At 49.3% G+C, this 25,008-nt stretch overlaps 2 protein-coding genes across 3 annotated transcripts in view; one reads left to right on the top strand and one right to left on the bottom strand.

Moving 5' to 3' along the window:
* Positions 1–8,741, top strand: part of LOC106886797 (unconventional myosin-Ih-like) — a 31,987-nt gene extending 23,246 nt beyond the window's left edge. The window contains exons 39-49 of the mRNA XM_014940015.1: positions 137–205; positions 817–901; positions 1,485–1,644; positions 2,530–2,613; positions 2,969–3,062; positions 3,922–3,977; positions 4,483–4,618; positions 5,188–5,255; positions 6,312–6,409; positions 7,400–7,499; positions 8,629–8,741. Of these exons, the coding sequence (XP_014795501.1) occupies positions 137–205; positions 817–901; positions 1,485–1,644; positions 2,530–2,613; positions 2,969–3,062; positions 3,922–3,977; positions 4,483–4,618; positions 5,188–5,255; positions 6,312–6,409; positions 7,400–7,499; positions 8,629–8,652 (974 nt within the window). The 3' untranslated portion in view covers positions 8,653–8,741. The remainder of the gene's footprint in view (positions 1–136; positions 206–816; positions 902–1,484; positions 1,645–2,529; positions 2,614–2,968; positions 3,063–3,921; positions 3,978–4,482; positions 4,619–5,187; positions 5,256–6,311; positions 6,410–7,399; positions 7,500–8,628) is intronic.
* A 1,165-nt stretch (positions 8,742–9,906) lies between these two features.
* Positions 9,907–23,706, bottom strand: KCTD10 (potassium channel tetramerization domain containing 10). 2 transcript variants are annotated; one of them, XM_014940031.1, is made up of 6 exons: positions 23,468–23,706; positions 18,001–18,170; positions 17,094–17,183; positions 16,366–16,418; positions 14,979–15,174; positions 9,907–13,683 (listed from the first exon to the last, which is right to left on the bottom strand). In XM_014940031.1, exons 1-6 carry the CDS (start codon positions 23,673–23,675, stop codon positions 13,465–13,467), a joined length of 936 nt encoding a protein of 311 aa, XP_014795517.1. In that variant the 5' UTR covers positions 23,676–23,706; the 3' UTR covers positions 9,907–13,464. The 2 variants fall into 2 exon arrangements, with proteins under 2 accessions (XP_014795517.1, XP_014795518.1); XM_014940032.1 differs by having other exon boundaries at positions 17,094–17,180.
* Positions 23,707–25,008: the final 1,302 nt, after the last annotated feature.

Genomic DNA, 25,008 nt, shown 5'->3' with positions numbered 1-25,008 from the left:
GCCCTGTTGTTCCTTGGTGATTGTGCAGACCCTCCTGTGCCTTGGCATGTGGTGTCTGATTGCTGGGAGCACAGCTCCTGGATGTTCTGATCCTGTAGATATGAGCAATGTCTCTGCTGCTTTTTTTTTCCCCCAGTTTCAAGACTACAGGCCAAATACAAAGGATGCCTTGGAAAGAGAGCCTATGAGAAGAAGAGAGCAGCAGGTACGAGCTCTGGGATTGAGGAGTGTCTTAGGGCTGGGCTTTCCGATAGGAGCTGTAGCTTTGGGAGGTCACAAATCCATGTTGCTGCAGATATCACCTGCAGGGCTGTGGATGCTGGGCTTAGATGCAGGTGACAGTGGTATGAAGAGCATTCACAGAGGTCTGTTTAGCTCCTCACACCATGTGCTGCTCCTGGTGTCACCCAGGCATCAGCTGTGGGAGCAGCTCTGTGCGGTGGCAGCACCCTCTGCTGTGAGTGTGGGGGTGTTCTGGGGGGGTACCGAGGGCATTGCTCGTTAACTGCTGGGGGAACAAACCCTCTTAGCACAGTGGACAACCTCATAAATGATGCTGCAGGCTCAAAGGCCAGCTTTCTGAGATGAGCTGCTGGCTCTGTGCAGTACGTCACTGCCTGGCTGTTGAGCTCTGCAGTGCAGGTAGTGCTGGATCAGTTATTACAGAGAAAAAAATGTTCTAAACTTCTTACTCTAAAGATCAGCTGATGGGAAGAGCTACAGAAGAGCCAGTTATATCTTCTGCTATATGAATTTAAAGGATAGTATGGCACAGGATCTCTGATACTAATACAAGGACTTGATTGATTCTTGCAGCTATCAAGCTGGAGGCTTGCTGGCGAGGAGCACTGGCACGGAAGAAGGCCAAGAAGAGGACGTGGGCAGTTCAGACCATCAGGAAGTAACTATCATTGTGTGGTGGTCGTGAGGAAGGCTGTAGGTGACAGCATGGTGATGGTGTCTGGATCGTGAGTCCAGAGTACTGACCAGGGACTCAAAACCATCCCTTTCACACCCGTTTCTAAGCTCTCTGTCGTTAGGAGGACAGTTACCAGATGGGGTTGACCAGAAATGCCCGTGACCTCTTCAGGAATCCTGACTTGCACCAATTTCTGTTGCTCTGCCACTTTAGTTTGGTAGAAGGGATCTCCAAACCAATCCTTTGTGAGCCTGTCCGTTTTCTTCGTGTATGGTCCTCCCTCTCCACTCCCTTAAGCCCAGCTCCTGAACACTGCATCAGAAGTAGTGCTGATCTTCCTTTTTAATGCCAAAGCACAGGTTTTGGTCAACAAAACTTAGGAAAAGACTTAATTTTTGGAATATTATAAAGCTTAAGAATTCCATTGCTGTAATGTGGGTGACAGTGTACCTGAGTTAACGTCAGTGATTTGTTAGCCTGTTGTGTGCCTTCTGTGACTTGCCTTTCATTTCCACTGATCTCTGAACGTACTGTCTGAGTTCTGGTTTGGATATTTTTTCTGTAGATTCATAAATGGCTTCATCAATCGGAAGAAACCCCTTTGTCCAGAGAACATTGAATTTGTGCGGCTTGTGCAGTACAAATACTTCATGAAGCTCAGAGACCACGTTCCAAAAAATGTCTTGGACAAGAGCTGGCTTCAACCTCCTTCCATCCTGGAAGAGGTGAGGGTTGCTGCAGGCCCCAGGAGAGGTGAAGATGGCTTCTGTTCTAGGGTCATAGTTGTACACACTTAATGTAGGAAAAGAGCAGTGACCTCCTGCTGGCTTATCCTCTGCTCAGACACGATGGCAGAGCCTGTGGGAGACCCTGGGACCCTCTGGATTTGGGGGAGGATGGGAGTGGGAGGAACAGTGCTGTTTAAGTTTCCAAGGGAAAGAAGGGAGCTTGGTGCTTTTGTTTCAAGGACTAGAAAGGAAGGTGCGCTGACAGAAAAGTGAACTCCTGAGCCCTATTAGAGACAAAATTAATCCCATAATGTTTTAAGAGCAGATAGACCTGTAGCCTTTCATCTCGTTTGGGGTTTAGCAGCACAGGTCGTCTCAGCGCATGAATTGGAGAAACTCTGATTGCTTCCAGTAGAACTCTCATTTAGAAACAGCTGCTAACATTTGTTGTGGCCCCTTTGATCCTGCTCATAGCCCAGACCAGGCAGTGACCAGGGCAGATCATTCCCACACCAGGGAATGTGGCTGGCACTGGGTGGGTGAGATGGGCCCAGTAAATTAGGAAGCTCAGATGGAAGGTAGGGTGAAGAGCAATGCTGTGTGGTGCCGCAGTCTCATCTAGGGGTGACAGATGGAGTTTGCTGCTTTTAGTAACTCTAGTAATGACTCAGCTGCTTGGTGTTGCTCATCCTTCAGCTGCTGCTGGGCATTAACCCTTCTCTGGTAGCAAAGCTCTTTGGGACGTGGGGCTTTGGCTGGGGGGGAGCTCAAATGAGTTGTGACTAGATGTTTAAAAACAGCTTGTCCCAGGTGAGTATTTGTCAGGGCTGCAGCAGGAGCTGTTTGCACAACCTCACTATTTATTTTCTTTTCTTAATGTAGACATCTGAGATGCTACAGAAAATCTGCATTAGGAACCTGGTGAGGAAGTACTGCCGAGGTGTTACTGCTGAGAGGAAAGTGCAGGTAACTGACACGTGGAACACAAATGTTTGAGTTAAAAACATGCTCTCTGTGTGTGACACCTGCTCTCTGTGAATTGTCTGAACCACAGACTGCACCTTCTCACACACCACTGCACTTCTTATGAATAGGTTAGATCCATAAATAAGAAAAGATCTGTAAGACTGTTCAGTCCCTACTATCCCTTTAGTTGGTATAATACAGGAATAATCTAAAGATGGTGAAAGAAATGCCAGGTAGATATTGCATGAGTACACGGCTGATGCTGTGCAGTAGTGATGCCCAAGTGGTAACTGCTGATGTTGTAATTGTGATGGAGAAACTCTAAGAGGGTAAATGCTTTTCCTTCTCAAAACAGTTGCAGCAAAAAGTGGTAACAAGTGCTGTTTTCAGAGGGAAGAAGGAGGGCTACCTGCAGAGCATAAACCAGCCTTTCATGGACACCCGACTAAGTGAGTACATGACAAACCCCTGAAGGACTTGGCCACGTGCTCCTTGCTCAGGAAAAGTCTGTTTGACAAAACAGACTCAGTTTCTAAGGGAAATTCCCATCTGGCAGAAGCAGTGTCACCTCCTGCCTTTGGGCCTTACCATTTAAGTTCCCTTCCTCTGTCGTGTCTACTGACATCAAACAGATTAATCTGTCAGACTTTGCTCTCAAACGGTGGGTACCTGGAATCCCTCTTGGGACAGAGAGCCATAAATCAGAGCACAATTCCCTGTGGGCTGGGCTGGGTCAGAATCCAACCTCACTGTGCTGGGAGGCTGAGTGGGGATGTTGTGGTGCAGCATCGCCGGCTGCGGGGCATCCCAAGGACTGGAGCTGCTGGGAAGGAGAGATGTGGATCCTGGGAATCCACACAGTTGGTGTTGAGCACTTTATAAAAGGCCTGAGAAGGAAGCCCTGTTAGCACAGGGTGAGGGATTTGGGAGCCTGGGCCCGGAGTGGTGCCAGTGGTGTGTGGGTGCATTGCTGGGGTCGTTATGGGAAGCTCCCAGAGAGCTTCAGCAGGAGCTCTGTGCAGAAGGAAGAATGTTCTGGATGGTTCTCAGCTCAAGTCCTTCTGTACCAGGGCCTGAACCAAGAGAACAGCCAGTAACTCCCAGTGTGAATTACTTGTCAGGCAGGAAGAATGACTGAAAGGGGTTTAGGAGTGGCTGGAAGTGAACACCTTCAGTTTAGATTGTATTGAAGGGAGAAGGACTAATGGGATGAAGACAATTAATGCAGCTCTCTCGTGTTTTGCTGGTGGGAGTGGTGGCCATCTGTTGCCTACACTCAGAAGTTTATCTTTCTGGTTTGCTCCTTAGAAGAGAACGATATAAACCCCAAAGTACTGCAGCTCATCCAGGGCGAGAAGATCAAGGTAAGGGAAGGACAGCTGGAGCCCAGCAGCCTTTGGACCAGCTGGGTTGGAGTCCTGGAGCTGGACGGTCATAAAAATTGAGTGATTTGTGACACCTGAGACTGTCTTGCTTGTCTGTGTGGCCAGGGAAGCCGATGAATACCAGTGTAGTGAGTTTTTCCTTGCTTTTAAATTGGAGACAGGTCTCAAAATGCACCTAGGCAAAAGTAATTTAAGATTCCTTTTAATAAAAGCTTTAAAAGAATCACAAGCCATGGTTGGGCTGTAATGGACAGAAGTGCAGGGGTGTGCACTGCACTTCCATGGCTCTGGCATAGAGGGCACAGGTAAACCATCTTTCTCAAAGCACGACTCTGGAGTCTGAATTTCCAAGTATAAAGAAACCAGGTCGTGGTGAGCAGGAGCTGCTGTGACTGGGGTGTGTGGGGCTCCTCCTGACGGGGCTGCTCCTGGGGCAGGACCCTGCCACCGGGAGAAATGCTGAGACCAACCTCCTCCTTTTCAGTACGCGACCCCCGTGATAAAATACGACAGGAATGGGTTCAAAGCACGAGACCGGCTGCTTGTGCTCACCCAGTCCTCGGCCTACGTGGTGGAAATGGCCAAGATCAAGCAGAAAATAGACTATGCCACCCTGAAAGGTAAAGGTGGGAAGTCAGTGTGGGACCTCCCTTTCTGCCAGCAACACTAGGGGTGGAAAGATGAACGTCTGAAACTTGGTCTTTCAAAGATATTTGAAGCAATGATCTTTACCTGAGGACACTCTTTCTTACGGGATGGATAAAGGGTCTGTGTGTCAGCATGCAGTTCCTTGAAGTATAGATTATGAGTAAGAGGACACAGCAGTTAAAAATACTTAAATGCAGGAGGACATCACTTTCTGCTGAAATTGAGGGGAGGGAAAAAGCCCCGAACTCTTCCACCCCACTTTGTAGGCATTTTTTAATCCTACCATTGTCTGAACTACAGTCCAGAGGTGGAATATTTAAATTCTCCCTCCTCCCTTGCCAAAACAAAGGCAGCATGGAAAGGCAGGGAGCAAACAGCTAATGCACCGTGTTGAAATCACCACTGTTGGAAATGTGTTAGGGACAAGTGGGTGACAGAGAAAGTGATCTTCAGAAGGTATTTTGCAAACTAGGAAGATGATGGTGGTGGTGTGGAACTGTCTTTGGTAGTCTTTCCTCTAATTCTTGGATTTCTTTTGAAGGCATTTCCACCAGTAACCTGAGCGATGGGATTGTAGTCATTCACGTTCCTGAGGACAACAAGCAGAAGGTAGAAAATTGAAATTAGCTCCTGTGAGCTTGTGGTTAGAAGTAAGGTCTTGTAGCTGACAATTCTAATATTTTGGTAATATTTCTTTTTCACTATAAATCCTAATAGTCCCTAGAAAGCATGTGTAACAAACCAGACTTGTTCATCACTCTTGTCACTGCTGTGTTGTTATCAGTCCCTTCTGCACAGCAGTCACTCCTGCAGCATTACACAGAACCACAGAATGATGTGGGGTTGGAAGGGACCTCTGGAGATCATCTAGTCCAACCCCCTGCCAGAGCAGGTCCACCCAGAGCAGGTTGCACAGGAATGTGTCCAGGTGGGGTTTGAATGTCTCCAGAGGAGACTCCACCACCTCCCTGGGCAGCCTGTTCCAGGGCTCTGCCACCCTCACAGGAAAGAAGTTCCTCCTCATTTTTATGTGGAACTTCTTATCTTCGAGTTTGTGCCCATTTCCTCTTGTCCTGTCCCTGGGCACCACTGAAAAAAGACTGTCCCCATCCTCCTGACACCCACCCTTGAAATATTTATAGGCGTTGATCAGATCCCCCCTCAGTCTGCTCTTCTCCAGACTAAAAAGACCCAAGTCCCTCAGCCTTTCCTCAAAAGAGAGATGCTCCAGGCTTCTAATCATCTTTGTAGCCTCTGCTCCCTGTCCTCCTTGAACTGGGGAGCCCAGAACTGGACCCAGTGCTCCAGCTGGGGTCTCCCCAGGGCAGAGCAGAGGGGCAGGATGACCTCCCTCCACCTCCTGGTCACACTCTTCCTGATGCCCCCCAGGTTGCCATTGGCCGCCTTGGCCACCAGGGTACATGAGGAAGGAGTTTCTCCAAATACCTTCCTGATGCCCCCCAGGTTGCCATTGGCCGCCTTGGCCACCAGGGTACATGAGGAAGGAGTTTCTCCAAATACATCACTGCTGGATGGTTCGTGTGCTGGGATGATGGCAGATGACTTTATACCTCTCTTAATTTTTACATCACTGCTGGATGGTTCGTGTGCTGGGACGATGGCAGATGACTTTATACCTCTTTTAATTTTTATTTTTCTTTCCAGGGAGATGTGATCCTTCAATGTGAGCACGTCTTCGAGACGGTCACTAAACTCTGCATGCTGGCCAATAAGCAGAACCTCGTTAAAGTTGTGAAGGGAAGGTAAGGAGGGAAGTTGAATGGGTAGTTTTCTGTGGGCTGCATTTAATGGAAGAACCTGCTTCAAAACCTTTAGGCCTGGACTACCTGGGTCAAAACTATTACCATCACCCCAGCAGAAAGGTGCCCTCAGCTGGGGAGGTCTGCTGCAGTAGCACGGTGGTTTCCATGGCTTGCTCTCAGGCACAGGGGGAACAAGGTGGGATGTGCTGGAACAAGAAAATTATGTAAAAATCATTACAATCATTTCCCATGCTAATGAGGCTTGTTTCCATGATTGCTGTGGCTGCATCTTGCTCCACTCCAAGATCTGCCCATGACCCATCCGCCTTAAAACCCCGAGTTGTTTATAGGTGACTGTACTTGAAAAAAAGTGGTGTTTTTTTTAAAGCTTGTGCTGCTGTGACCTGGGCTGTGAGGTTGGGGGTTTAGGGGTTTCACAGCAGATCTCATTAGCAGCAGTGCTGAGGAAAGCTCGCTGGGCTGAGCCTGTGGGTCACGTCAGGATAAATGCTCCTCTCCCTAAAAGATTCAGAAGGTCCTGAAAATGTGATTGCTGAGCGCAGGAACCTTCCCAGTCACGCCACCAAGCTAATGGCAGGTGGATGCAGTCTGTCTCTCAAATCTCTACATAAATTGGAACTGGCATGTGAAACCTGTGCTTCTGCTCCAGCTTTTCTCTCTGGCCTTTGCGTTTCAATTGTAATTAGATTCTGTGTGTTCAGTGGTTTTTCTCCAGGTCAGATCTGCTTATCTTCTAGTGCTTAATTGCACCAGGAAAATTCAAATGCCCGCACCAGGCAGGCATCCTCCATTCATCAAACCCTTCTGGGTTGTGTGGTATAATGCAATTGTTTAGGAAATTCACCTAAGCTGGAGGGCTCTGATCTTCTAATCTAACAAGATTTGCCAAGGGAACAAAAATAAAGGGGGCTTAGAGTAAAGCCTATTGGGAGGGAAGCATCTCCTGAGTAATTGTGTCTGTATTTGCAGTCTCCAGTTCCGCATTGGCTCTGGGAAGGAAGGGACAATGGTGTTTACTGTTGGGCAGGAGCCTCAGGTCTTCAAAGCCAAAAATGGACAACTCACAGTGGTAAGGCCTCATCCAAGCACCGGGAATGTGACTCGTGCTTTCTCTTTTTGATGCTCAGCCCCTGCAGAAAGCACAGCTACGTTCTAGCAAGGGCTCTTTGTATGAGCTCAGGGGGACTCGATTCCTCTTACAGGGCAGGGAAATGCATGACATAATTACCCAGTCAGTATCTACTGACACAGGGTAATACAGAATCACAGAATCATAGAATGGTTAGAGTTGGAAGGGACCTTAAAGCCCATCCAGTCCCATACCCAGCCCTGGGCAGGGACACCTCCCACCAGACCAGGTTGCTCCAAGCCCCCTCCAGCCTGGCCTTGAACCCCTCCAGGGATGGGGCAGCCACAGCTTCTCTGGGCAACCTGGGCCAGGGTCTCATGGTAAAGAATTTCTTTCTAGTATCTAATCTAATCTGAATCTCCCCCCCTTTCAATTTAAAACCATAATAAATGGTCACTGCTGTGCTGGGAGTTGCAGCTATGCACCTTCCATGAATTGTCACAGCTGCTTACTCTCTCAGGCTGGCGTGGGGACAGGGGGTGAGGTTCTCTCCTGGTTTGGTCACTTAGAGAATCTGGCCTAAGCCCAAATCCAACACCTGCAGACTTCACCCCAGTCCCCCTTTCTCCACCTCTTGTGGCCTCCTTCAACCAAGTTGCTTCCGAAATGGGTTAGGGGATGGAGGGAAAGCATTTCTTGTCACCCAAGCAGGTTCTCTGAGAAGGAAGGATCTGGCTGCCCCAGTGGCAGCCTCTGCAGGGGAGAATGAATTCTGGCTCTGGGTGTAGCTATGAAAAAGTGGGGAGCTTTGCTTCTGTTCTTGCTCCCCATCAGGCAGGGACGTGCTGAACCTGCTGTTTATCAGCTCCTGGCTGGATGGCAGTAAATGGCAGGAGTGGCTGGTGGAATTGGGAAAAGATGTGGGTCTTTGCAGCTTCACTGGTGAGCTGAATGTGTTTGGTACTTCAGCTCCAAGGGAGAATTCCATGCTGAGGTGTGACGCCCTCAGGCACTGGTTACCTGTCCTCACAGTCTGGAGATGAAGGGAGTTGAAAAAGAAACAATACAACCTCTTTTCCCCACAGAGAGGGTACCTTAACTTAATGATTTCCTCCTTTTCTTGTCCCAGGTGTCAACCCAGGCAAGTTCTTGATGAGAAACAGCTCCTGTTCCTGGTCACCATCGTGTTTGGGAGCAGAAAGGAACCTGCAGGATGAAACCAGCGCTCGCGCCTCCCCAGGAATCTTTGATGCCATAGGGCTGCTGTGGTTTGAGAGTTTGCTTGCATCTTTTAGGCTCTTTTTTTATAGCTTAAAACTATTCGACTCTAGTTAAATAAATCCCATTATGTTGCTGTAACATTCCAGTGAGCACAGGTGCTCGTTACACCCTCACAGGGAAATGGTTAAACCAAAAGTTGCAGTTCCATCCGTAAAACATCTGTCTCTGTGCACTCAGAGAGCTCTGACCAGCCAGGAGGGATTAAGATAGAAGCAAAAAGGCTCCTCTGGCTGTACTTTGAGTCACAACTCACCAGAGAACTGCATCAAGGGCAGATCAATGAAGTTTAACTGGTCTGAAAACACCTTTCAGGCAGACTGGCAAAGCCTTTAAAACCAGCAGCAAGTTCTTCAGCAGGAGGAGAGATGGTTAAAAGCAGCAGCAGCAGAGCTGGTGCAGGTGGTTTAGTTGGTGCATCAGCACATGAAGCTGCTCCTGGGGAAGTTTCAGTGGGCTGCTTTTTTTTGTCTGCTCTGATGGGTGGGGAGATCTTTGCTTTTAGAGTTGAACTCTGCAAGTTCTCCCTGCACGGTGAAGTGGAAGCAAAACCATAAAAGATGACCAAAATGCCTCCTCTTCACGAGGGATGTGCTGGCCTGGTGCAATCCAGAAGAAAGCAGTCTCCTGCTGCTGAAGAACCTTCACCTCCATCCACAGAGCTGAGATGCTGCTCAGTCCAGAGTGTGGTAGGCATCACTGTTCCCTAGGGGGGTGATGTGCTGGCCTGGTGCAATCCAGAAGAAAACAATCTCCTTCACCTCCATCCACAGAGCTGAGATGCTGCTCAGTCCAGAGTGTGGTAGGCATCACTGTTCCCTAGGGGGGTATTGGGGCAGCTACAAGGGGAGAGGGGGGGAGACACTGTCTCTGCTCAAGGTCCTTACTCTGCTGCCTCACGTTGAGGCAAACTTGTGCAGCCCCAGCTTGCCTTGGCTTGGCTGAAATACAGCCTGGAGATCCCTGACTTTGAGTCCCAGGTGGGTACAGCCTCTGCCACCAGTTGTGCTGGGAGGTAGAACAACCTGGGGCGAGGGATGGTGTCTGGTGTTTCTTCCTGAAAGGTCCTTCCACCTCCATGGACCACGAGGCCAGCGTGCTTCAAACACGTAATAAAACAACTCACATGTAAATATGAAATATCTTCTAATTTATTGTGTTATATTTAAAAAAAAACCAAACAAGTACATATTGCAAACATCAACCATACACTGAAATCCAGCTTAAGCTTTTTTTTGTGTGTGCATAAGTATAAAGTGGGAGGGAATGATTGTTCAGAACAGAGGAATTTGCTGCTCTTGCCCTATGGACCAACCTTGTTAAGACGAAAGGTTCTACCTCCCCGTTGCTCTAAGGTAAGATGGAGCCTGGATCCACCAGGTGGAGCTCAGGGTGGGACCCAAAACCTGCCTTGTGGAAACACGGGAGGGACTGCTCTGGTTCTACAGCTGTACTGACAGAGGTGGGAGCAGACCCTCTCTCCAGCAGACTTATGCCAGGGGCTGGTGGTCGCTCCTGCCTCTGTGGTGTGGCTCTGTCTCACCAGCTGTAGCTTTGACTCCAGCTCTTCTGCACGACGCTGATGGACAAAATTACATCCACAAGATTTTAAGTCAGCTCCACTCTGCTGTACTGTCCTGGTTAGTGGCTGTTGTAGGGTGCAGAGAATCGGAGCAGACAGGTCTGTGCCCCCCCTGTTCACAGATAATCTCAAGAGCTGCTTCTGCCCCTGGGCCCCGTCCTCACCTGAAACCCCCAGAGGCAAAACCATTTACAGTAAAAAGGCTCAAGAGCTGAGAGTATTTGTGCAATGGCATTAACAAAGTCTCTCTCCACAGACCAAGGACAAGGGGGAAGTAGGTAAAGGACGTTCCAAGGTGACAGCGACACGACTTCACAAGCACAGCAGGCAGAGGGTTAAGTCAGGAGTGTGTTAAGGCAGAGTCTGCCCATAAATGCAGTAACAAAACTGAAACTTAAACTCTGGGGCAGTGACTTACTAAACCAATAGCTATAGAAACTGCTGTACAAAGACTAAAAATAATCACCCCCTGGGTTGGTTTGTTGTGTTTTTTTTAAGAACTTAGTTTGCAAAACCTGAAAGAGGAAATCCTGAAGCCAGTTAAGAATCTATTTACAGAGAAGTTAATCACATAGATGTGATCTGTCAGGTGCTTAGCACTGGTGTCACCACATGCCACCTCCTGGAGCTGAACCTGCTCTCACACCACGGGCTGTGACTGGGTTTTGTCTGGGTGGCTGGAGCCTCCCCAGGGAGCTCAGCCCAGCGAGGATGAAGATGGTCTGTCCCTCCTGCCTCCCAGGAGAGAGCCTGAATGAATGCAGCGAGCAGGGCTGGTGTATTCTAGAGCAATGGGCCACTGATGGTGAGCAGGAGCACAGCGGGACCACCGAGACAGGGGAGTCAGACTGACAGCACAGAGTCAAGACCCCTTCAAGGGCAGTGGGGCTGTTACAGCCACCCAGACACCCATAAACAGCCCAGTAACATACCAGTAAGTGTCAAAGTACACAGCGCTGAAGGAACCCAGCAATCCAGAGGACTTTCTTTCCCTGCTCCCCAGCTTATCACACGAGGAAGGTAAGAGGGAGAGGCACTGGGTCCTTCACAACAACCGTCTGCACTATGGACGTCCACACACCCCAGGTGTGCTGCAAACACACGGAAATACAGCTTAAAACAGGAAACCATTAGGGTGTAGCTGAAGCTGCCAAACTACAGTATAACTGACAGAGCTGTTTGCTCTTGAGCTCTTACTTATAGATCAGTAGCTGAAGAAGAAAGAGTAGAGGAGACAGGTACGAGATACGGACACCAGCTGTCTGGAACTCAGGAAGTCTTTGGTTACTAGAAGGATGACCTCAGCCTCACGTTGGAATCAGTTTAGCTTCACTTGATGATCTGAAATTGTACCACTGAGCAAACACTTAATGCTTAATTCAGCCTCTACAGACAAGCTATCCATGGTTTGGGATGTAACTGCTCTTTGAAACAGAAGCGTTGGAGTAACGCAGCTGGTGATGCTGACAACACCTTTGGTTTTTAATACATTATCATGCCATTAACGGCCCTGAGGCAGGAGGAGGAGGAATCCTCCCAGCAGGAAGTCAGGCAGAGGCAAATACCCACCTCACTGAGGAACACGGAGCTGCTGCTGCCCTGCAGGAGATGTCTGGCCATCAAGACCAGCTCCGGATATTCCAGATGAAGGGTCAAAAACCTCTAAAGATACCAAAGTTCTCTGGTATCTGCCAAAGTGCCAGCCTGGTTGTGAGTTTAAGACTTCCTCTGTAGGGTTTTCCTCCCTCTCAGGATTTGTTACATTAACCATTACAGCTGTGGCTCTGCTCATTACCCTTTAGCATCCAGTCCTACTGAATAATACACGATCTTCCACTATAATTATTACTTGACTCCACAACAGGCAACAAGAGACGAGGAGGTAGATAAAATATTCATTTATAATAGAAAAGTACTCTTAGAAAACTAGACTAGAGAGCTCTTCTCTACGCAACATTTTAGCTCTGCCCTTTCACACACAGCTGCCATTTCTGAAAAGACTTGGAATATGCTCAGGATAAAGTCAAAACAAGGAATAAGTGCCTCTGGGCCGCTGTCTACTCCTCTTCCTCATGGTACTCGCGTTGCCCTCGCTCAAAGCAAGACGATGCTCCTGTATCAGTTACAGAACTGAACTCTGGCTGCTGGCCTCCTCCCGACACCAGCCTGGCACGGAGTGTTTGAACCCAGCCATGACCACAAAGCTGAGCTTCCTGACCCACGGGCTGGTGGAAATCAACTCTCCAGCCGAGACCGGGGCTCAGGCGGAAGCTCAAAGCGCTCACTGGTACCAACACCACCCCAAGGAAAAGCAATCATCGCATACAATTTGCTCCCAATCCTCCTTTTGGAGGAATTTTAACATCATTCACCCTTGATTCGCACGGATAAAGCAGGGACAGGTCTCCAGAGCTCAGTGCTGCAGGAGTTTCACTGAACCCATCAGGGAGCAGGTCCCAAGAGCTGCAGGGAGCCACAGCCAGCCGAGCCCGAGCAGCTCCCCCTGCTCCCTCTGCCCCCCAGCACTACAGGAGTCACGTCAGCACGTGTCACTTGTCCTTCCCGGCGTCACCGAGGCACTCCTGAGCTACCAACCCTGTCACCTACAGACCTGGGAGACAGGGAGCTCTGCAGTAGCTCTGGGGTGTTTCAATCACTGCGCTTCTCTCACCCCTGCAGGTCTAGGAGACGGGGTCACCCAGTGCCCAGGGGGGAAGGTGTGTGGCTGACTGACCTTTTTTTTGTTTTGTGGGGGTTTTTTTGTTTTGTTTTTAAAGTGCAGGATAATAACTAAAGCCAAAGGAAGCCAGCCCTCTTCCTCTCTAGCCACAAAACAGCAAAGACAAGAGTGCTAAAAATTCAGGGCATTTCTCCAGCTGCTCAGTGAGTCCTTACAGTATCTAGCGTTATGCCCAGCAACCTTATTTATTCTTCTCCTAGAACTACCGCGTTTAAATATCCCGAATAACCTAATTTGTTACCAAAAAAAAGTAATTTACAGACTTTGTTGGACAGAAGTTAAACCACCTGGTCCTCTGCTGCAGCTGATCCGTGGGAGGAAGGGCAGCACCTTCAGGACAGAGCTGGGTGCTCCGCGGCCGTCGGTCACTGATGCAGGTGGGCCCTGTCGTCCGGACGCTTGATGTGAATTCTCCGCACGCGTTCGATGCGCTCTCGCTCCTCGTCTTCCTCCAAGTGATGGGAGCGACCAGCAGCTCCCCCCGTGGCTTCCAAGAGAGCATTGTCAGGTCCCCTCCCGTCCTGGGACTCGTAGAGCAGAATGTTCAGTGTCTCCTCGTAAATGCGGGCTTCTGGGAACTCCACCTGTACCCCCCCGAGAGAAAGAAAGTCACTCTCCCCGACTCCAGCCACTGCAGGCACCAGGTTACCTCATTTCTAATTCTGGTTTAAAATTTCTTAACTGCTCTCCAGCCTCCTGGCACAATGGTTTCTGTTTTATTATTTGCTTTCAGCTTTTGAGACCCAGCAACCAGGGTGGTTTTTTTTCAGAACCAGCTTGCCCACAGGGCAGACTCAGACAGATTTCTCCCAGGAAAGAGACATCCCCACAGACAAGGAAGGCATTGGCATTGTTCAGTAGGACCTGTCTTTACATGGAGATGTAACCCAAACTTGGTTCAGCGAGAAAGTTAGGACTAGCCCTGAGGAAAGGGACTTGGGGGTGCTGGTGGATGAGAAGCTGGACATGAGCAGGCAGTGGGCAGCTGCAGCCCAGAAGGCCAATCCCATCCTGGGCTGCATCAAAAGCTGCATTGCCAGCAGGTCCAGAGAGGGGATTCTGCCACTTTACTCTGCTCTGGTGAGACCTCACCTGGAGTATTGTGTGCAGGTCTGGAGCCCTCAATATAAGAAGGACATGGACCTGATGGAGAGGGTCCAGAGGAGGGCCACGAGGATGATCAGGGGGTTGGAGCACCTCTGCTACGAGGACAGGCTGAAGGAGCTGGGGTTGTTCAGCCTGGAGAAGAGGAGGCTCCAGGGAGACCTAATAGCAGCCTTCAGTACCTGAGGGGGCTACAGGAAGGCTGGGGAGAGCCTGTTTAGAAAGGCCTGCAGTGACAGGACGAGGGGCAATGGCTTCAAGCTGGAGGGGAACAGATTTAGACTGGAGATGAGGAGAGGGTTCTTCACTGTGAGGGTGGTGGAGCACTGGGACAGGTTGCCCAGGGAGGTGGTTGAGGCCCCATCCCTGGAGATATTCAAGGAGAGGCTCGACGAGGCCCTGGGCAACCTGGTCTAGTTGGGGGGGTCCCTGCTGACTGCGGGGGGGTCGGACTAGATGACCTTTGGAGGTCGCTTCCGGCCTGGGCAATTCTATGATTCTATGATGATTCTATAAAAGTATGAGGAAGTTTGGCTAAAGGTAAAGAACTGGACTGAACTTGCATTAGGGACTATCAGGACTGCCACAGCCAGGTCCCCGCCCCACCAAAACCACAGGATGGGCTCCCCTGTGCTGCTCCCACTTCAAAGGGCATTGATTATTCTATAGCCATACCCAACAGTGAAAGGAGTAATTAAAAAGGAACAGAAGTCAGGGTGCCAGTCTGACAGCAGCCAGGCTCGTTGCTGGAAGTTTTTGGGGGGTTTGCTCATACCTTGGTCTGTTTTTTCTCAGTAGCATAAACGATGGAAGTGCAGCAGACCTCGGCGATCTTCCGCCCCTGCCCATAGAAAGACCAGCAGCAGATCTCATCCCCAATCACATCTTTTATAAAGAGGACTCTCCCGTTAAACCTCAAGGAGAGCTTGTCAAACAGCTCGATGTTCTTCAGCATGTTGTCATCAGAGTTGCTGCGAGAGGGGGAGGAAGGCAGGGGTGAGGGCAGGGCCATCGGGAGAGCACGGGGAACAGAAGGGGGTTCAGGGGGTGTTCACAGCCCCCTACACCCGCTTTCTTTTGACTGACTTACTGTGTCTCTACCAAGGTAGGGTTTAGCTGGTACCCAGGGCCGCAGGGGGTAACTCATGTGACTAGTACAAGCAGGAAAACCTGCTGCTGAAGAAGCAGTAACACATCAACAGTCCTGGGAATAATACTCCCCAAGGCCATTTCAGTCCTGTACCAAATTCTATCACCCAAATGAAACCATTCCTGAGCTCAAGCTCTGCACCAGCTGGATGGAAACAGCCTGATGTCATAAAACACACACAGGCATAAGGAAAGGGGGACAAGGTCCCAGGCTGGACGACTTTACTGCTTGTTGAGAACACTGCACCATGGAGCTGTTGGAACAGGTCCAGCAGACGGCCACACAAACGCTCCAAGGGCTGGAGCCCCTCTGCTGTGAGGACAGGCTGGGAGAGTTGGGGGGGTTCAGCCTGGAGAAAAGAAGGCTCCAGGGAGACCTTCTAACAGCCTTCCAGTACCTGAAGGGGCTACAGGAGAGATGGGGAGGGACTTCTGATCAGGGAGGTGAGCCATAGCCAAGGGGGAACAGTTTTAAACTAAAAAGAGGGGAGATTTAGATGAGATACTAGAAAGAAATTGTTTGCTGTGAGGGTGGTGAGAGCCTGGAACAGGTTGCCCAGAGAAGCTGTGGCTGCCCCATCCCTGGAGGGGTTCAAGGCCAGGTTGGAGGGGGCTTGGAGCAACCTGGTCTGGTGGGAGGTGTCTGTACTACAGGCAACAGGTGTCCCTGCCCAGGGCAGGGGAGTTGGAATTCGATGATCTTTAAGGTCCCTTCCAACTCCAACCATTCTATGATTCTATGAAAGGCTTCCTGTATTCAACTAATGGCCAGGAGGCTCTGCCAGCTGCACCCAAGTGTAAAAGGAACTCCTCTGCCACAGAAATAGCACATGCTGAGCCTTCCACTGATGACAGTAGGCTCCCTTCTGACTTGAGTTTGAAATTAATTGGGAAAAAAATTGAGTGCATGCCAGCACCTGTCTCTCAATGGTTCTGAGTGAAGAAAAAGCAAATGCTTATTATGGATTTTAGTCTATGAAAAACTTCAAAGAAGTCCAGCTGAAGTCATTTACCTGGTGTAGGAATATTTGTTGTTGCTTCTGTTATACAGCAACTTCACTGCTGGCTGTAAGAAACAAAGCACAGAGGAGTTACGGGAAGCGCGGTACGAGCTGGGAGCTCAGCTCAGTCCAAGACCCCACAGCAGAGGAGCCACAATATGACACGACACCGGCAGGCTCAAGCCCAGTGGGATGTTGTTGTTGCTGCAAAACTGTCACACACGGGCTGGCAATGGGGCTGCAGTCCCTTCTGACCCCTTCTGTGACTAGATCACAATCTATTCTTACCCGTTCTCTGCCTTTTTGCCAAGGTTAATCACTATCACCAGCACCCTCCCCTCTACCTGCCAGCGAGCAGCCTCCCAGAAAGAGGAGTCATCGATTCACTTCAGCTAAAGAAAGTGTCTGTCATTAATAATCAGAGTGGATAAATAAATGGAAAATCCAGTAGCCCCGGGGATCTGCTCGATCAGCTTGATACCATCTACACCCTCTATTTTAATACCTCATGTGGAGAAATACATGGCCAGGCCCAGCCTGAGCAACACTTTTAATTCAGAAGAAATGTTTAGTCTGCTGCAGATTTTCAGTGCTTTGCAGCTCAACAGTTGAAGTGTGTGTATTTTAGGGTAAACCCATTGTTGCAAACTAAAGAATTTTCTAAAGAATACTTGGTCAAGCTCCCACATGAGCCCACGGCTGCCCCCTCCCAACCCCTGGAACAGCCCAGCCTCCCTTACCTTGTTAGAAGTGGCTATAAGTTTTTGCTCTTCTTTGGAAGATGTGATGACCGGCACCTTGCAGAACGGTTCATACGCATCTTTGTTCTGCTGAAACGAGAGTCAAACAGCAGCTGAAGCTTCACTCAAAGAGTAATAGTGGCTTCAAACCTCACATGAGAATCTCAGAGGAAAACAAAGAACAAATCAGGACTCCCAGCAGCCCACGGCTACAAGGAGCTGCTCTGGTCTGGCCAAAGCAGACCCCGTTCTGGTCCATGCTGGAAGTATTAACTTTTGCCTCAGAGCTCGTGCTGATGATGGAGAAGAGGTAACAGGCACAAACTTCAACATAAGAAGTTCCATCTAAACATGAGGAGGAACTTCTTCACTTTGAGGGTGGCAGAGCCCTGGCAGAGGCTGCCCAGGGAGGTGGTGGAGTCTCCTTCTCTGGAGACATTCAAACCCCACCTGGACACCTTCCTGCACAACCTGCTCTGGGTGGACCTGCTCTGGCAGGGGGTTGGACTAGATGATCTCCAGAGGTCCCTTCCAACCCCACATCATTCTGTGATGGGTCATTTCACCCTGGCAGCAGCAGAGAACACTGCAGAGGAGCCAGGCTGCTGCTCCCTGCTGGCTCCCAGGAGTCAGCAAAGGGAAACTGAGCAACAGTTTATCCCTCCCTATAACTGGGGAGCACTAAATGTCGAGAACAACTCAGTGCATTTTTCTGGATGTGACCAGACTCCAGCAGATCAATGACATGAGGTATTTCAATTCCTCCCAGGCTCACAAAGACACCAAGTGGAGGCCAGCAGAAAATCTTGCTCTGCCCAGATGCTGCTTCCCACATGGAGCAGCCTCTTCTTTTTGACCCCTCATTGCAGCCAGAGCGACCAGACCCCTCCTCAGCCCTGCGACCTACCTGCAAGGCTGCCTGGCACTCGTCCACCAGCCCCTGCACCAGGTAGTACTTTGCTTCAGCCAACAGCTCTTCTATCTCCCTGCGGCTCTCGGGGAGCGGCACCGCCCCGTCCCGCAGGTAGTTCAGGATTGTCCCAAAATGTTTTCCACAGCGGTCGATGAGGATCCAGCCTGGGGACAGAGGGAGAGCACAGTACAGGAGAAGGGGAGATAAAGGTGGCAAAAGGCCTTGACATGGGTCTGGGACTGCTGTACCAAGCAGGCTCCTGCCAAGGGAGGCTCACTCCAGTTCCTTGTTCGAGCTGGCGAGTGGAGCAGCAGAAACACAGGGCATTTATCATCTCCCTCTGCATTTCAAGTGCAGAGTCCATGGGAGTAAGGCAGGATGCTCACTTGTTTCTCTGAGTTACCCAGCTATTGACAAACGATTAACTGAAAAAGAGGAATGAATACTTCTCATTCTCAAACGAACCAGCTCTGTTCTCCCTCTGCTCCCAAAGCCCTGACATATTATTTTCTTGCCTTCTACCTTCAGGCCGTTACACACACACGTGGCTGTTTCTTACAGACAGCTCACTAGAGCCAAGCAGATGTGACCATCTAAAGATTGCTGCACCTGAACACAACACGGGGACCCACCATGATCCACCATCTCCAGTCAGTGTGCAAAAAAGGTCAGCATGAGAAAGGCAGCACAGACTTTGGCAGTGTCATGGCCATGACAGGACGAGGGCTAATGGTTTTAAGCTGAAAGAGGGGAGATTTAGATTAGATATCAGGAAGAAATTATTTGCTGTGAGGGTGGTGAGGCGCTGGAACAGGTTGCCTGGACAAGCTGTGGCTGCCCCATCCCTGGAGGAGCTCAAGGCCAGGTTGGATGGAGCTTTGAGCAACCTGGTCTGGTAGGAGGTGTCCCTGCCCAGGGCAGGGGGTTGGAAGTGGATGGTCTTTAAGGTCCCTTCCAACTCCAACCATTCTATGAGTCTACTCTACGAAACACTGTTTCACCCTCTACATTCCCAAAGGATGCATTAACGCATTAATTTGGTAGAACGAGGTCTTAAACTGCTGAAAGACAAGACGTGACAGCACGTGTCAGCAGAATGTGAAGTACAGCCCCTGCCCTGGAGCTCCATGATGTCAGTCCCCCATGGACTGACAACGGGGTGAAGAAAAGCCAACAAGAGCTACAACCGAAACGCTCTCCTGTCAGCTGGCAATCACAGGATTCCCTGCTTCTCCTCTTCTTCCCAGCCCCTTGCCTGAATCTGGCTGGTCCCTGAGAAACGTTAGGCAACGTGGAGGCTGGAGTTTCCATGAAGGAACAGATGGCCACTCTTACGGGCTGCAGCTCAGGAATGCAGCGAGGAAACGCTTGTGGGGAAGGAGTCATATTTTGGACAAATAAGGAAAGTAGGTTAAAGCAGACCCTGTGTGTTCTTGCATGAATGGAATTACTAGTAAAGTCTGAACATTTGGTTCAATTTGGAAAGCCAACACAGCCCTTTCATGCTGTTCTGTGGAAAACCCAGACACTCTCCAGCAGTTTACTGCAGGCTTTCCATCTCCCTCGTTACCCTGCTGTCTACATAAAACACAATGTGTGCTCCCAATTGTCATTTTACCGACTGTGATAACAAACGAGAAAGCTGGAGGCAGGAGAACTAGAGACAGAGAAATCAAAGAATAAAAGACTGATCCAGGCTAACGGATACAGTATATACCTAACCAACCAGAGCAGAAAAGAGCCTGTTGGTCAGTGCAGAGGTATGTACAGCAAGATCTCCTGTCTTAAAGAGAAGAGGAAGCACAAGACATGGTGGTAAACAAGGACATCCCTACTCCACAAAGGACAGAGTTTACTGGAGCACCCCAAGGTGCAGGGAGGGAGCAGAATTATGATCCCCAAACTTCTTTGTTACCCCCTCCATAGGCTGTAAAAATCTGCTTAACTTTCTGTTTACAGATGGCGAAACTCAAGCCGAATTGCTCATTTTCAGGTGGGGGGGGGGGGGGGGGGCTGAGAAAATATTTGGAGCAGCATTGCAAAATCCAAGTGACTGCTAAAACAGCTTTCAGAAAACCGTCTGTTTTACCCAAACAGCCAAACGAGATGACTCACAGGAACACGACCCTGCTGCCACTCAGTCACGGCTGTGCAGGGCCCAAGAAGTGGGTTTCAGCTTTAGCCTTTCAAAGCCATTTTTTAATTGCAGTCTCCCGTGATCCATTTACCGAGGTAGGGATACATAATCCATGAACTGCACGCACACACATTAGACTTGCAGGAAATTAATCTTTTGTTTTACAAGCAGTCTCAGGGACAGCATCCAAACACTCAAAACGAAGCCAGGCTACATTTTCGGACCGAGGCTTGACAGATGAAATAGCAGCCTGACACCACAGACTGCCTGATGCCCAACAGTCTCACCAGCAGCTGAACAAAAATTGTGGGAGGGGGGGCGGGGGGGCTGAGAAAATATTTGGAGCAGCATTGCAAAATCCAAGTGACTGCTAAAACAGCTTTCAGAAAACCGTCTGTTTTACCCAAACAGCCAAACGAGATGACTCACAGGAACACGACCCTGCTGCCACTCAGTCACGGCTGTGCAGGGCCCAAGAAGTGGGTTTCAGCTTTAGCCTTTCAAAGCCATTTTTTAATTGCAGTCTCCCGTGATCCATTTACCGAGGTAGGAATACATAATCCATGAACTGCACGCACACACATTAGACTTGCAGGAAATTAATCTTTTGTTTTACAAGCAGTCTCAGGGACAGCATCCAAACACTCAAAACGAAGCCAGGCTACATTTTCGGACCGAGGCTTGACAGATGAAATAGCAGCCTGACACCACAGACTGCCTGATGCCCAACAGTCTCACCAGCAGCTGAACAAAAATTGTGCATCTCAATCAACTGGTTAAAAAGAGGTGGGGAGTGAGGGCAAAAAAAAAAAACAAACCAAAACCAACAAAAACCACAAATCACAGCGCAGAAAGGAAAATTGGAAACAGATGGATGCACCTGGAAAGCTCACATCCTTCTATCTGCTCATTACCATCAAAATCAAATTTTCAAAATGTGCAGATTTGCTACAGTTCGTGAACAATTCCTAAGCCAAAAATAATCATCTGCCACCCACCACCAGATAACTCCAGCCTTTTCTCCCCCTGCCCGACCAGCAGCACGGTGCAATTGTTAAGCTTTGGGAAGGAGCTGGGGAGATGGTGCTGGGGTCAGAAGAATGCACCCAAACAAAGAGAAGGCCCCCCCCATTTAAAAACTTGACTCCTTCCAGTTTCTCCGCAAGCCCCGGCTTCTTTTCCAAAGAAACACATTGTTTTGTGCCAAATTTTGGGTGTGACCAATTAGCAGCATTTTGAAGAATTTCAGATAAAAAGAGTTTCCTTTAACAGCTCTAATGCCATTGTCCCAGTTTCCAGCATCAGGCCAGGCAAAGGGAGATAAAGCAAGAGCTACTGCACTGGGAGTGTCTCGGTTACAACACACAGGAAGTATCAAATTCCTATTAAAACACAAACTGGCTACATGGAACAATCCCACGCAGACACTGTGGGATTCACAGCAAAATAAACTCCTGATTTTACGTTTTAAACATGATATTTCAGCAGATGAAACTCTGGTTACCTTCGTATTAGCAATAATATTGTCAGCTGCTGCTCTCCAGCAAAAAGAACCTGGTGTTAGATGGACTCTGAGCCCTGGGAACACCACGTCCCAGCGCCGCTGCGGCACCTGCCCAGGACGCCCGGAGGAAGCGCCGAGACCCCGCCAGGGGGGGCTTCCAAAATTAATGTGGAATTTCCGATTCATTTCCAAACTGATGGACTTGAGAAGCCTCGAATTATTAAATTTTATACAACACAGAGCAGCTTTAGGGAGGGACGGGAGGATACTTTTGGAGCTGTCTGAATTTTAGTAGCAAGGGGAGAGGGTCTTCAACGAACTGGTTCACAACTAGAACACCCCTCCAGTCTTCCCAGTAAGGGTGCTGATTCCCTTTTTCTTTTTTTTCAATTTGACCCATGGGCTGGCTTTTTTATGCACCCTGCACAGACCCATGGGAGGGAACCCAGAGCCCCTTAAATCTGGAGCCCACAAACCACAGCTCTGGTTTACAGTAGCTGGAACTCACAAAAGGCAGAGTGTAACACCTGGAACAACACAGCTTTTTCCCCCAAGCTTGAATAGAAGGACTTCTAGCTAAAATAGGAATATTCAGATAATTAGGTTGTATTTTTGACAGGTTTTTTCCTCCAAATCCACTTCCTCCTATCTTAAGAAAGCTTATCACAAGACCCCAACTAAATCCCTCACTTGTTCCACATGACCTCTAAATACAGACTATTCTAAAGCACTCAAACCCAAGTCCAACTCATCTAACCACGTACTACATTTTCTATGCTTTCAGCAAGTTCAAACAACAATTTCAAACAATTAACTAGTCACAATAAAGGTATTTTGAACCTTTAGGCTCAGCGATTGTCGTGGTTTGGGCAGTAGCCATTGTTAAAGATGAGGTCTCCCAGTCTATAAACATAGTTATGGGCAAAACGTCAGCGCCTAAATAGAAAGTTGTGCTTCCAGTTCAGCTGTGTGGCACTCCCACAAGGTGAGAACGCTCACAAAACCACCCTACCAGCTGCAGTTATCACAAACACATTTTAGATGGATTATTAATTTAAACAGAAATGTTTTCAAGAATCTCAGCAGAAGATAAAATCAACATATCTGGTAAGAAAGGGAAGTTTTTGAGCGCTGCTCCTTCAGAAGACTGTAGTTTGACATCTTGCACATTCCTTCTTCCCAAACACTTCTAACACAGTATTTGCTAGCTCTCTCTTTTTATTGTTAGTAATACCACAGCAAATTTTCCTCAAAAATTTACAGCTGGTTTTGTTTCAGTGAAGCCAACAAGGCTTCACTCTCACAAGAAAATAGTTTTAATTAAAATAAATCAGCTTTTAGCTCCTAACTCCCCCCCTCCCCCGATCTTCAGAGCAAATTTGAGACTTGGATTTGAGGTGAGGGAACAAGATGAGGGAACTGCCTTCTGAGCTTCAAAGTAAACACCCAAGTCCTGACTCATAGTTCACTATCCCCACCATTTTCCATGGGCTTTAGCATTAGTATTTTAAAAGAAACATAGTCTGTGCTATCCAGGCCTGACAGCAGCCTCAGGGACTCGTTACTGTCCTTTGTGTTTTTTAGACAACTATTCAAGTCCTACATGTCTTTTGTTCCTTCCACGCCTTTTCTCAGTCGTACAAGTTATGAGTTTTACCACTAGTAAGATGTAGAAACATCTGGGCCTATGACCAGATGTTCCTCTCTGCTCTCTAATATTTTTTCTCCAACGCCAATTTTCTCCAATTTTTCTGACTTTTTTTTTTTTCCACTGAAGAGGAAGGACGCCGGCGCGAGGGACGCGGGGAGCTGCCCCTTACCTTCGCTGTCCGTGAGGACCTCCATTCGGCCACTGAACATGGCCTTGAGCATGGTGTCCTGCTTGGTCAGGGTCTGCATGGTGGTGTAGTAGAGGGCACCGCCGACGTTCAGCTTGACATACTTGGAGCTGGGACTGGTCCCTTTGAAGGAGGTAGTGCGAGTGGCAGCCGCCGGCACCGCTGAGCTCACCACACTTTCTCCCGACATCTCTTCCTGCAGGCAAGGAGCTGTGGGTTAGACTTCCAGTTCTACTTTGTGACACCCAATTTCGTGTTACCGTCAGTCATTTGACCCAAAAGGAGTCATAAATGGGCTGGGCATTATCAGCCTCGGCTCCTCTCTGCCTCTTTGCAAAGTTCTCAAATGTTTTAGACGTTTAACTTTGTCTTTTTTTTCTGACAGTGACATAAACCAGGCAAAGAATGTAAATCAACTCAGCCAGTGAAGGACGCTGTAGAAGCTGAGCAGCGTTTTACGCTGCAAAAGCCAGTACTTTCCCACAAAACTGCATTCATTTCTTTCTTTCTTTCTTTTCTAAAGCTTAAGCTCTTACATCATGAATAAACTGGTATGTAACTGGGCAAATCCCAATACGCAGAGCTTGAGCAGATGATTCCTGTGTTAAACTGCAGACTATCCACGGATTTTCTTAAAGCTTTTTTTCCCCTTAAGGCACACGAGGTGCTACAAAGAGCACACACGACCTTCCCGCTCCCTTCCCTGCCCTCCCCCATTTCTCAGCACACCAGAACCCCTCGTCCAACACCCCCCACTACCTCTGCCCGCAGACAAAGTGGGCTCTGGGCAGCTAAAGAGGTCACAAGCTGTAACAGCAACACGTTAGCTTAGCACCACAAATGCTCTGAGAGCCGCTAACGATAAATCCTTAATCAAGCCCTGTCCCTGTGGTTAACTGTTTTGCCTCCCGCCGTGACGGGGTGGGATGATTAACACCCCGCCATCTAAAATGGACCCAGGTGCTACGACTTCCAGAGGGTGGTGGCTGATTGAATGACTTTTTCTCAGCTGTCACAAAAAGCAGAACTACCAGAGGGCAGATCCAAGTGGCAGTTCAGAAACACAGCTGCACGTCCTGACTGTGTTTCCCAAGGCGAGGCAGCAGAACGGGCAGGGATGGCCAGAAGGGACCATTCCCTCTGCCACAGAGCCTGCCCTGGGCTCTCTGGAGTGCAAAGGCACCGTCCTCAGCCCCTCGTTTGTGCCCCCTCCAGCAGCTGAAGGCCCCAGGAACCACACCAGGGCTCCCTATGCTGCAGCAGCACCCATGCCAGCACCCTGACACCCACATGGGGTGCACCCCGGGCCTGCCCTCCCCAAACCACACCAGCCTCTGGTCAAGGATCGGCCTGGGAGGACCTGACCCTCCCTGCACACCTGAAAACGAGCCCATGGGCACCCCAGCTCCTGGGAGCCGGACCCCTCTACCTGCTCCCTGCTCTCTAGGCGCCCCAACCTCGGGGGCTGGGCTCCCCCCTCTCAACTCTGCAGCCTCCCCCCCCTTCCCACCACATTTCAACCC

This window comes from Calidris pugnax, unplaced genomic scaffold (assembly GCF_001431845.1).
Source record: "Calidris pugnax isolate Ruff unplaced genomic scaffold, ASM143184v1 scaffold106, whole genome shotgun sequence".
In the NCBI taxonomy this organism is placed as follows: domain Eukaryota; kingdom Metazoa; phylum Chordata; class Aves; order Charadriiformes; family Scolopacidae; genus Calidris; species Calidris pugnax.
This window is presented reverse-complemented; position numbering and strand designations above follow the sequence as displayed.